This window comes from Trachinotus anak, unplaced genomic scaffold (assembly GCF_046630095.1).
Source record: "Trachinotus anak isolate AG129_WGS33_773 ecotype Australia unplaced genomic scaffold, CSIRO_AGI_Tana_v1 ptg000012l, whole genome shotgun sequence".
In the NCBI taxonomy this organism is placed as follows: Eukaryota; Metazoa; Chordata; class Actinopteri; order Carangiformes; family Carangidae; genus Trachinotus; species Trachinotus anak.
The window spans coordinates 18,858,051-18,870,280 of NW_027273863.1; the positions used below are offsets into that span (position 1 = coordinate 18,858,051).

At 44.2% G+C, this 12,230-nt stretch overlaps 1 protein-coding gene across 6 annotated transcripts in view; it reads right to left on the bottom strand.

The window, feature by feature from the left end:
* Positions 1–109: 109 nt before the first annotated feature.
* skila (SKI-like proto-oncogene a) overlaps positions 110–12,230 on the bottom strand; it is a 35,836-nt gene continuing 23,715 nt past the window's right edge. For all 6 annotated transcript variants that reach the window (XM_071492638.1, XM_071492636.1, XM_071492637.1 and 3 more), the window contains exons 5-8: positions 10,831–10,973; positions 7,230–7,606; positions 6,248–6,478; positions 110–4,723 (exon numbers count right to left, since the gene is read on the bottom strand). In XM_071492638.1, coding sequence (XP_071348739.1) covers positions 4,460–4,723; positions 6,248–6,478; positions 7,230–7,606; positions 10,831–10,973 — 1,015 coding nt within the window. In that variant the 3' untranslated portion in view covers positions 110–4,459. The remainder of the gene's footprint in view (positions 4,724–6,247; positions 6,479–7,229; positions 7,607–10,830; positions 10,974–12,230) is intronic.

Here is a 12,230-nt window from a genome sequence, read left to right on the forward strand (position 1 = left end):
GTGTGTGATTTCATATCACTTATACCATCTGTAGGACACTGCGGCAAAATAAGGAAGGTATAAGGACAACATTAGAGTAACAAGGAGACGAGAACGGCAAAAGACAACACTGGTTTGACACTACAGAACTTTACTTGAATTTGATCCAAGTTCATTGTCTATACAGGGCATATTTACAAGATCTGAAATCAGGAAGGGCAAAAACAGAAAAAAAACAAACACTAGATACAACTGAGGTATTAGCTAAAAGCATTTACAGGTATGTCATTTACTAGTAAATATCAATGATGATAAACAGTTAGAGATGCAGTGTCTTCTGCTTAAAAAACATCTTTTTATATCACAACATGAGGTAGGAGAACAGTGTCTCGATTCATGCAAGAACAAAAGTCTCATCACACTGTAGTATTGGCAACGTAGTATGCAATGGTCATACACAGACACTGCGTTTCATGTTCCAGAACAGCATTGAGGGGGAAGGAGGGATCTTTTGTAGCAAAGCAATAAATATATATTTTTTTCATATTCTATGACAGGATGTGTAGAAATTAAAACATTAGATTCTTAGTAACCAGAGATCTGTGTGATGCAGCCTTACATCTGACTTCTCCCACACCAGCATATAATAATTACTGGCTGAAAATGATACACCTACAACTACAAAGCCAACCACCTGCAACAGTTCAAAGGTCACCTTGGATTTGTTTACTGGTTTGTTAAGTTTAATATTATTAAGTACGGGTTTGTAAATCCTGTATTCAGGTGTGTTCTTGGGGTCAAGCCGGGCTCCTTTCACCTTGTTTTACTTGTTTGGGCAAACTTCACACCTGTAAAAATCCTGTACAAAGCATATCCAAGTTCTCATAACACTGCAAAATGCAAGAAGGCCCAGCACGCCATGTTACAAGGGATTTTCTCCCCCTTATCATTTAGTCCTTTTTTCATTATGGTGAACAATTAAAGAAGCAAAACATCGCCCCCTTGTGTATAAAATGCAAATTACACAAAGTAAAATTACAGATTTTCATTAGGTCTACTTGCTAATGTGATGAATTAAGATGATTTTTTTTGTTCTGCTAAAGAGGTAATTAAGTCAATAAAAACTAATACTGATCATCTTTTGAGTGATGTTAACACATCCCGTCGAGGATCTATGATCTGAAATCAGAAAACATACAACTACACATCCAGAGCTACATGAGCAAGTTTTTCTCTTTCCCTTTTCAAAGCTGCTGTACTTCAGTCAAACGAGGGAGGTCAACACACACACACACACACACACACACACACACTCTCTCTCTCTCTCACACACTCTCTCTATTTCTCTCTTTCTCTCACACTCGCATTATTTCCAAATCAAATTGGGCTACATTTTATGTTCATAGTCTGACTCTGACTTTATATTTATCCTCTGAACCAATAATGACATAAAACTTGCACATGTTCAATGTTCATGCATTTGAGCCATCTCAAAAGTTTGTGTGTTACATGGGGGGGGGGCTTTTTTTTTTTTCACAATAAACTGATTGGTAGAGTGGCCCGGTGACACTAAACATAAGGGGCAGCAAACATGCAAAAAAATCTTTTTTTTTTTTCCTTTTTTTTGTTTTCTTTTTTTCCCAAAATGCATTTTCTTAAACAAATGTTTTCAATTTAGATCAGAGAAGGGGAGTTAACAAAGAGGAAAAAAGCTCATCACATTACAAGTTAAACAGTTCGTCAAGATGAAATCCACAAAAAAACAAATGCATCAGCTCAGAAAGGGGGAAAGTGTGTAACAAAGTATTATTTTCCTATTTTGCCTTTGTCCTGCATCATGTCTCAGTAAACCATGCATTTCACTCCCCCACATCCACTCGACAAAAGTCAAGTTCTGATATCTGCAAAGATCACTTTTTTAAAAAAGAAAGCAAAAACATTTAGGCTGTCTGAAGCCTTAGTTCTGGTCCAATTTATATAACCTTTTGAAGATTATTCATATAAGAACAGTTAATATATTAATGACTACTGTATTTACAAAGTGAATATAAATCTTTAGTTAATACGTTAAATATTTTTCTTTCATAATTTCAATAAAGGTTTAAATGGAACAGTAGAGTGTACATTTGCGGCATGGGTTTGATTTTACTGGCTTGCACCTGCACCTGCTTTTATGACTATCAACAAACCACAACTGTACCCTGCCCGGTCTTTAAGGTCTGTTATTGTAAAGGGAGGCTGTGTAAGAAAATCTGCATTGAACAGGATGGAGCACAGTGGAATGTCTATCAATTTGCATTTAGAGCAGATGCATAAAAAAAGCTCAGAGTTTAGCCGAGGCCGATCCCCTACTCTTTTTAAACAATTATTTACACACATACACTCGCTTACAGGGATCTGCTTAGTGGCAATAAAAAGCGCTTTTGCCTGGCAACTGACACAATAAAAGTCCTCTCTTCCTCTGGCTGGACGTCTGCTCGCTCTCCTGGGCATCTACAAAACACTGCACGCCCCCAGCTGATCTGGCACTGGAGATGGATGGACGGGTATGTGAGAGTGAGTGAGTGACGGCGGTTCTGTGGGAGAGGAGGGAGGTTGTGTTGGGAGCTGGGGGATCCTGTACAGTCTCCCCGAAGGCAGGCAGAGGCCCCCAGACAACAACAGCTGCCCCCATTCTGATGGCACAAAACAAAAAGGGCTCCCTCTGTACCCCCGGCGTCCGGGCCACCCAGCCTGCCGCGGGGGAGAGTGCGCCAGTCCCCTGAGCGCTCCCCTCAATCCTCCCCTCTCTTCCTCTCCCTGCCCGGTGCTGTTTGTTCAGCCAGGCAGAATAACGTGAAGCAGGGCCCAAACCACCCTGGGCTAACTGCTTTCACCTGCGACCCACATTCTTTGACGACACTCTGACAAACAGGGTGGGGATAAAACCGTCTGCTAACAATGAAGTCAAATGATACAAAAAGAAGAAGCAGCCCAGAAAACAGGGACAGACCGGTGCTTTGATCATCTGCTGGGAACGCTGGGGCCATTGTTCTGCCCGAATGCCTGCACTGCACTGACACACTCGAGTGTGTGCAGGCATGCAGGGATGTCGTGTGTATTATGGTAACACAGTACATCTACTGCACATGTGAGACTCTGCCATTCTTCTTCCTTAGAAAAGCTACACCGGCTCAACCAGCCCCCGTGTCCAGACACATTCCTTTCCCAGGAGATTCTGGGGGAGGAGAGCACATTAAGTGCATAACACTGCTCGTGAGCTTCTTCATGCCAAGCCTGAAAAGAGCACAGTGTTTCCTGTCTAGCCCAAAGTGGGTGAAAACCACAGTGTTAAGGAGTTTCCCAGCAGAGGCCAATGGTGCTAGCATACAGCGATGGAAGGTGTGAGGTCTCCAGTGGGGTGGGGGGGTGGGGGGGGTGGGGGGGGTGGGGGGGGGTGGGGGGGTGGGTGGGCTAGAGGAGACTCTGGGCAGCTGGTGGATTAACCGACGGACCGTTTGGTCTACAACAGGAGAGTCCAGGTGCAGCCCAGCAGAGTGAAGAGGAAGCTAGTCTGTGTTAGGAGCAGCTGGAGTCCAGGCCAGACAGTTTGCTAGCTAGCTACCTTGAGAGGTCACACTCAAAACACTCACTTCAAGTTCAGCGTCAACTATTGGCATATTTTCATGAGGTTTTACGACATCTGCTAAATGTCTTTTTTTGTACAGTAAAGGTTTTTCTCCCCATATAGACTTGATGTTTTAACACATTATACTTTTCTTTCTCTGTATTTTATAAGGAGCGGAAAAAAACAAACAAAAAAAAAAAACTGTTTTGAAATGTCCATGCAGTTTCCTGCATTCGCTGGTACTTGAGCATCTGGTCTGTAGGTACAGAAAGACAGAGAGGAGGCACACAACCAGGCGCCATTATGTGTCCGTGGGCACCGGCTGCTGTGCCAGGTAGTAGCATGAAGTGACGTCCGTGAAGAGCTGAGACAAGCGTCTGTGTGTCTGAGCTGAGTCTGAAATTTCAAAGTCACTGGCTCCAGAATCCAGAGAGAGCAAGAAGGGATGGGAGAGGAGGGTGACAATCATGAAAGGGGGTAAAAAAAAAAATAGTGATAGGTTGAGTTGGTCTGTACTCGACCAAACTCCTGTCTGTGAAGCAGCTGTTTGTTCAGTAAAAACTATAAATTAAATCATACATGCCCAAAAAAATCTTTAAATACTGTTTAAAGAGAGGAAAGGGAGCAAAAGAAAGAATAATAAAAAAAAAAAAACACACCATAAAACTTTTCTTTTAAGTGATGTTAAATTACAAAAACAAAAGTCAGTCCTACACTGAAATAAGAGGGAGGGTGAGATGCACAACTTAAAAACAGCCTGAGGAGATGTGAAGCTCCTTTCTGCTTCAGGCTGATTTGTTTGTGTCTGTAGAGTTGGTGGGTGATGGGGAGAGGAATGAGGGAGGGGGGGAGAGGCGCCTGGAGGGGCGGCAGTTACTTTTGGCCAGCCGCTGGGGCCTCTGAGATGGAGGAAGAGGAGGAGGAGGAGGGCGGGGAGTGGGCGTTAGGGGGTCCGGTGGAAGGGGTGAGAGGAGGAGAGGGGCTGCCTCCCATCGTGCCAGACCGGGCCATCTGCTGCTTGAGTTGGGTGATTGTGCGCTCCAGCTTCTCTCGCGCCTCCCGCTCCCTGCGCAGCTCCTCCTGCAGCTCCTGTCGGTCCGCCTCCGCCCGCTCCAGCCTCTGACGGAGCTCCGACAACTGGGGAGAAGACACAAGACATGAGGGTTGAGTTATGACTACAGCAGAAGACATTTAGTCTGACACATTATCACATGTACCAACAAGTAAGTCAAGGTGTTTATTCTCACACATCAAATACACACTATAAGACTGGGAATGTCACACGATACAAAACTCCATTAAGATTTAATCTTAGCTCCGGCTGCAACGAACGAACTGTCAGGAAACAGTGAAAAATGCCCATCAAAACGTATTAAGTCTCAAGGGGAAGTCATCAAATTGAGTTTGTTGAGTTGAGATATTAAGTTTATGATGACATAAGACACCATAAATCAGCAAACCATCATAATTTAAAATGCTGTAAACATTAAATGACACAAAACAGAGTCTAAACACAACATTTAGACAGAGATATAGTAACTGTAAAGTAGCTGGCTAGCAAGCTATCATAACAGACTGTGCAAAGTACAGCAGCTAGATTATCTACTTGTGTTGTACTGTATTTTGTGATGGTCAAAATGCAGGAAGAACCTTTAAGAAAAGACCCTAACCCTCATTGCTTGCTGCTCCTTTAGCTGTCATTGGTCAGTTTTCAACGGTCAGACATGGACACTGACTTCACCTCATTTACAGAAGCTTATCACAGCCAACACGCAGGTGCCAGACAGCTTATTAGGAATTATAGTCAAGATTAATAAATCATGTCTCTGGTCAATGTGAACCTTTTAAGGCAAGACTAGAAAAGGACTTTGATAATAATCTGGTCTGAATTTCACAACAGTTCAGGCAACGATTGCTACAATTGTGCTACTTGTTACTTTGAAAATGTGCAAAATGTTTAGTTTAACGCTAGCATTAGTCTCATAACCACACACGCACACCCCCTCTTGTAACTGGCAGACAGCCTGAGTTCAGTGCCAAGGGGAGCGGGGCAGCAGGAGCCCGAGCTTCAATAACAGACAGGAGGGGGATACTGCAGCCCTGAGCCCAGACCAACATTACACAATCTATCTCAAGATTAAGTCTAGTGGAAACCCAAACAAAGGCTCAGAATGCCAGAGTGTTTGTGTGTGTGTGTCTGTGTGTGTGTGCTGTCACGCTCTTCAACAGCATAGTGCTGCATGCACACAAAATCATATAGAAACAGCTTGTCCACATTTCTACAAACATGTGGGTGACGACCATATGATCTCAAGAATTCTTTGCTCTTATCTGATGGACAAATTTAAAAGAGAGCTCAAAATATTTTCTTTTAATTTAGTCAACATCCAGTTACCAGTTTATGGTGATAAACTGAAAACAATGAGTTAATTGATTGTAAATGCTCAGTAAATGCAAGGAAGAATGAATATGTAGCACTGCAGCCGCATCAACGCTTCCTTGGTTTGAATTTGATTCCCACAGGAGCATAGCACTGGAAAATCTGAGATAAAAATGGCTTGTGTTAAGCGATGCAAGCCAATGTGCATACAGTATCTCTCAGACTGTTTCTGATGCCAGGATCAGTCCTGTGCACGCATGTGTTCCCCTCTAAGCCCGTACCTGTGCAGCGTAGTGGGCCTCTTGCTGGCGTTGTGCCCCCGGCTCGCAGGCACAGGCCTGCTGTCGGAGCTGCTCCAGACGGGTCTCCAGCTCCAGCTGTTCCTGGCGGGCCTGGCTGAGCTGCCGCGCCTGCTCACTGTGCACCGCCTCCAGCTCGCTGCGAAGCTCCCGCTGCTCAGCGCTCAGCTCCCGTAGCCTCGCCGCCTCACCCCCGCGCAACGCCTCCAGCTCCTGGAAACATAAAGAGTAAGTCAAGGGAAATAATAATAATAACGTGATACTTTACTGACCTCTGTATGGAAAAGTGCTTTACATTTCAGCCCCCGCAGAGGGAATCAGATGTCTAATACCACACGAGGCTTGAATACAGTCTTCTGCTACCATGCTGCCCAAATTCCGATAAAATCAAAAACTGTATGTAGTGTTAAAGGTCAAAGGTTACACATCTTTGACCTTTAACACTACATATTTGTCAGATTATGGGTGGGCATGGGCAAAAAAGACTAGTGGAAAAAGTATTTTGCATAGTAATCTTGTATTTTTAAAAGACAGTCTGTAACCAGTATTTTCTAATGGTGGATATCTCATTTAAGAATACAAATGATGTTCTCTCCAAATCCCCCCAGAGGGTTTAACCCGGGGCATAATTCAGCATAAGGTGTGAACGTCACTATTATGTGGGTCAGCTCTATCTCCATATGTCTAAACTGAGATTAAATTTAAGTGTTTTCATAATTATACAATATGTTATAAATTAGTGAAACATTGTGATTTAGATGAAAGGGGTGCTGACTTGTTTTAAACATGGCAGAACCATCTGATAACGCAATGTTTCATGTGGTAGGAGGGAGAGATGCAGGGGTCGATGGGAGGTGAGCATCACCTCCACATCCACGTCAAGGACACTTTTAATAGGCGAGGACAGTTAAGGTTTAGTTTATCTGGGGCTCATTTATCTTGGTCTTCCCAACCATCGACTCACCATTTCCAGCTGCAGCTGCTTGTGCAGGGTGGAGTTGAGCTTCTCCTGCTGCCTGCTGTACATCTGCATGATCTCCACAACAATCCTGTCCTTGTCGTCCTCCAGCCCCCCCACCACCACCACAGCGCCGCTCGTGGCAGAGCCTGTGTCCTTAGCCGCTACTTCCGTTACCGGCGACAACAACGACGCAGGAGGAGGAGGAGGAGGAGGAGGAGGAGTGTGGGCGGGGGTGTGGGTGGCTTTCTTGCAGCTCGGGCTGCTTGTCTCCATGGAAACTGCCTGGGTTTGGCATTCCCGCTCAGTGGCCGAGGCAGTAGCGGCACGTTGGGATTTGGCCTCTTCGGCGCCAGCAGCGACAGGAGGCGACGCATGAAGATCTGAGGAAAGAGGAAGAGGAGGATGAAGGAAGGAGTTTAAAGAAAAAAAAAAAAAAGAAAGGAGGTGGTTGAAAGACAGGAAGTGCGAGCCGAGCCGGTGCGCACTCCCGCCTACACTTAGTAACACCCTCGCACAACCTCATAAAAGCTCACACCTCTATCTCAGCGTGAGCACACACGCAAGCACAAACACGGCATGGCAACAGCCGCGGAACCAAACACTTGCCCACAAATTCTGTGTGTGTGTGTGTGTGTGTGTGTGTGTGTGTGTGTGTGCCCTCAGCCACACAGACGCTAAAACAGAGGAATAAAGGGTCCTGCGTGGGAGCTGCGGTGCCCTGTATGGGCCCCTTCAAACTCTGGCTCGTTCCCTCGCTGTGGCCTTTAAGGTGTACGGGGTGGGAAACGGATCAAACAGGCGTTGTCACACACACACACACACACAGACAGACACACAGACAGACACACACACACACACACACACACACACACAGACACATATGCACAGATGCTGCAGCATGTGTCAGATATTAATGACAGTGTGAGTGCAGGTATAAGCTCACAGACAGAAAGAGAAGGAGACATAGTGACAGAGAGAGCATGAGAACAGTGGGTTGTTTACCTGAATAATGTATTCATACAGTATGTGTGTGACAGGAAGCAGCATGCTCCATACACAGCCTGTCTGGCACTGGAGAGGACACTCATCTACCGACTCAAGCTGGCTTGCGCATGTGCGTAAACACACTAACACACATATAAATTCACATACATGCTCTGCACAGCACACACACACACACACACACACACACACACACACACAGACACACACACTCACACGATAGTAGAAGCACACAAATAACAGGAGTGACTCATTTGGTGGTGGATCAAAAGGAAGTAAGCAGGGGGGAGAGAGAGAGCAAGAGAGGGCCAAAACAGAAAGAGTGAAAGGCGCACAGACAGACTGGGAGAGGAAGGCTTTCAATGAAGGAAAAAAAAAAAGAAAGAGAAGGAGGAGGAGGAGTAGCTGGCGGGGGGGGGTCTGACAGCAGACTGAGAGGGAGGCGGAGATGAAGGGAGCTAGAGAAAAAAAAAGAGGCAAGGATGGATGGATGGAAGAGGAAGTGCGGGAGCAGACGGAGGACAGAAAGGATGTGGAGATAGCAGCCAGGAAAAGAAGCGAGGGAAGAGCGAGGGAAGGGAGACATATTTGGTTGGAGAGGAAAAAAGAGAACAGAACGCCTGAGCGATATGAGAGAGACAGCCTGGCAGTCAGACATGGTGTAATAATGGCAGACGGAAACTACTGCTGTGATTCACCGTCTATCTCTCCCTTTCTCTCTCTCTCTATATTATATATATATATATATATATATATATATATATATATATATATATACACACCCCCCCCCACACACACACACACACCTCTCATTAAAGCAGGCTTAATATACACACTTTAATGTGCACATAAAAACACACACATAGTACAGAGAGGAGGTCAAAGCCATTTCAACCCCTCATGCAATAGTGAGGTGCCCCCAGAGTCTTTATGTGAAGGTCAATGCATGATTATGTGTGTCGCTGCAGGCTGCAATGGTAAGTGTGTGTCTGTGTGTGTGTATTGGATGGTAGTTTACTGTAGGTTGTATGTTTACAGTGAGCACGTGTCTGCTCTTTGAGTGCATGTCTCTTCTGCTTATGTTGTGTGTATGTGAACTGCTGATGCTGGCTGTGTGTGCGTGATGTATCTGTAGTAGACATGTGTCAACCTTGTTTGTGCGTCTCATGTACAAACAGCAGACACAGGAGTATTTATTCAATAATAATAATTCACTTTTAATAATCATATATCATGAGTGTCATCTGCCTCGCACTGCTTGTGGAAATCATTTAACCTGAAACTGGTTCACACACAAAGTTCAGACCCGAGTGGATACAGTTTTACCACGGAATCTTAACTCAAGGTCCACTTACTAGCTTTTTCTGAATCTTTCGACCACAGAAAAAAAACAGTACCTCTATTTCATTAAAGGTTTATAATACAGAACAGAGTAGGTGTACACACATATAAAGACATTTCAAGTGTCTCCTAATGAGCAGTATATCAATTATATCTTCTCCTATAGATACATATTTTATATTATTACAACTGTGTTTTACTATACTGTCATTAATTATCTGTTTAAACACCAACCTACAGGAGGGATCAGTTGTTTACAAATACATTAATAAATGTGCATTTGTGATTACAACCACATTATAGGGTGTTATAAGTCATTTATTAATAGTTTCTATGCGGTTTATAGATGCTAAATTTCAAACAGGAAGTAGGTGAATATAATTTGAAAAGGAAGTGCTCAGCATAGTTTTGAAGCACATATAGAATAATTATCTTTTTCCAGGATCAGAGAGAAACACTCATGTGAAGGGATTTACTCTGCATTAGTATCGTTGAAGCTCTTGAGTTAATTCATCTTAATATGCCAACCACTGTAATTATGACATTATATTATGTATTATGATAGGATCACTTTACCTGCCACCTCACACTAGATAATGTAGCTAAATAACTACTACATTTCTAAAGTCAGTCATTTAATGGATAAATTGGAGGCAACCTCCCGCCTTTCACCCATTTTCAGCTCTAGTGTTTTCAGTTCCTTACATGAATGAACATAATTGTACACTGTCGCATGTACTTTCACAAGAAGGTCAAGTAAGAAGGTTTATGATTCTATGGTATTCTATAACACGATTATGAGACTTGTGTACGGGCTTGAGAAATGGATAGAACTCCCCAGCTCAGTGCTGTCTAAAGGGACGACAATTTTCAGCGTATTTTGCAAAGTTTCCGTCAAGGAAAGGTGATCATATTCATTATTTCTTGCATGTAAAGCCCACGCGGCCTTGTGCCTTTCTGACCTGGATCTGCTTATCCAATACCAGACCTCTTGGGTGGTCTGACTGGTTCAGGCATGTGGTTGTTCAAAGGATTAAAGTTAATGTTTATTGGGCCTCTGTAATTAATATTATAAGGAGTGCAGTCTAGAGCTGTTCTATATGAAAAGTGCCCTGAGCTCATCTCTGGTGTTATTTGGCCCTATACAAATAAAAACTGACTTGACTTGATGCAGCTTTTGGGCTTTCATATTTCGAGCCCCTGGAATCATTTACAGATGAAATGTGTGTCTCTGTGTATTAAAGCGTGTATCATGACTGACCCATGGGTGGCTCGTCGTGGCCCAGCACTCTGCGGCTGTAGTGGTGTTTGAGCAGCGCTCCGAGCATCTCTGGACTCATCTCCGCCTCCCTCCGCAGAGACACGTTGGGGGCCACCATCTTATCGTACGTGTACAGGTAGTAACTGGGAGAAAGAAACAAATAAAGAAAAGACATTTGTAGACCTCATATGTTGACAAAGCCTTACTGCTAATAATGTACATACTGAATCAACTGTCTGTTTTGTCCTTGTCTTTGTTATTCCAATCATAACGGCAGCAGTGTCACTTTTAACATACTTCTCCGTCTTTGCAGTAAGGATCATAAAATATTACGAGTTATGGACTTTGCAGTGCTGACACACATTAAGCTGCATATATACCGGCAATATGGCCCTTTTACCCCTGCAACAGTAAAACTCAGATGAAAACAGAGTAATAAAACAAGTCATTTGGTGACTGTTTTAGCCTGGAGTAACTGCACCATCTGAAGACAGGAGCTGAAAACACCGTGTGGAATATTAATATTTCTTATCATGTGTTTACAGGATCTCAGCCTAAACAGACCTTCAGCTTATCACAAATGTCCAGGTAGTGGGTACAACTGAGAGAGAGATAGAGCCTGGAGATGCACTGAAGCCACTGAGCCAACACTATCTGTCTATTCCTGGCTGCATGGTGGGAAGGGAGGGAAGAAGGAGAGAGAGAGAAATAGAAAGAGACAGAGGAGACGAGAGGAGAGGAGACGAGACAAGAAGAGAAGAGAAGAGAAGAGAAGGGAAGAGAAGAGAAGGGAAGAGAAGAGAAGAGAAGAGAAGAGAAGAGAAGAGAAGAGAAGAGAAGAGAAGAGAAGAGAAGAGAAGAGAAGAGAAGAGAAGCTTGAACCCCTCCCCCACCAACAGTCCCCTCCAGACAGAGCTAAGGCTGGAGCTGTGAACTAGGTTAAGCATGACAGCTCGGTGGGGCTCTGCCTGAAAAACTACAGCACTACCAACCGAGTTTTGCTTCCTCCTCTGTGGACAGAAATGAAGCACTGCCTGCCCGCCCGAATGAGAATCCGAATCTCCTTCACATGAGATGCCAAAGATGTGATTGAATAATGTAAGCTTGGCTCGTACTTGACAAGTGTACCGCTAATGGATGTTGGTAGTAACCCAAATACGACATTAAGTGCTGTGCCTGTCTAGCACGACGTTTGGCTGTAGCAGAGCATTTCATTATTACTAACGCTGCAATGCAAAACTGGTCGGTGCGAGTCTTGACTGGTTTGGGAGTGTAGTGGTCCAGTGATGCTGGTAGGCGACCAGAACTGTAATCCTGCTAGTTAGTCTGGTCTGACGTCTGCGAGCCTCAACACAGTCAGTATGTCAGGGCCGTCACGTGTAGCTATGGCGCCATAAACC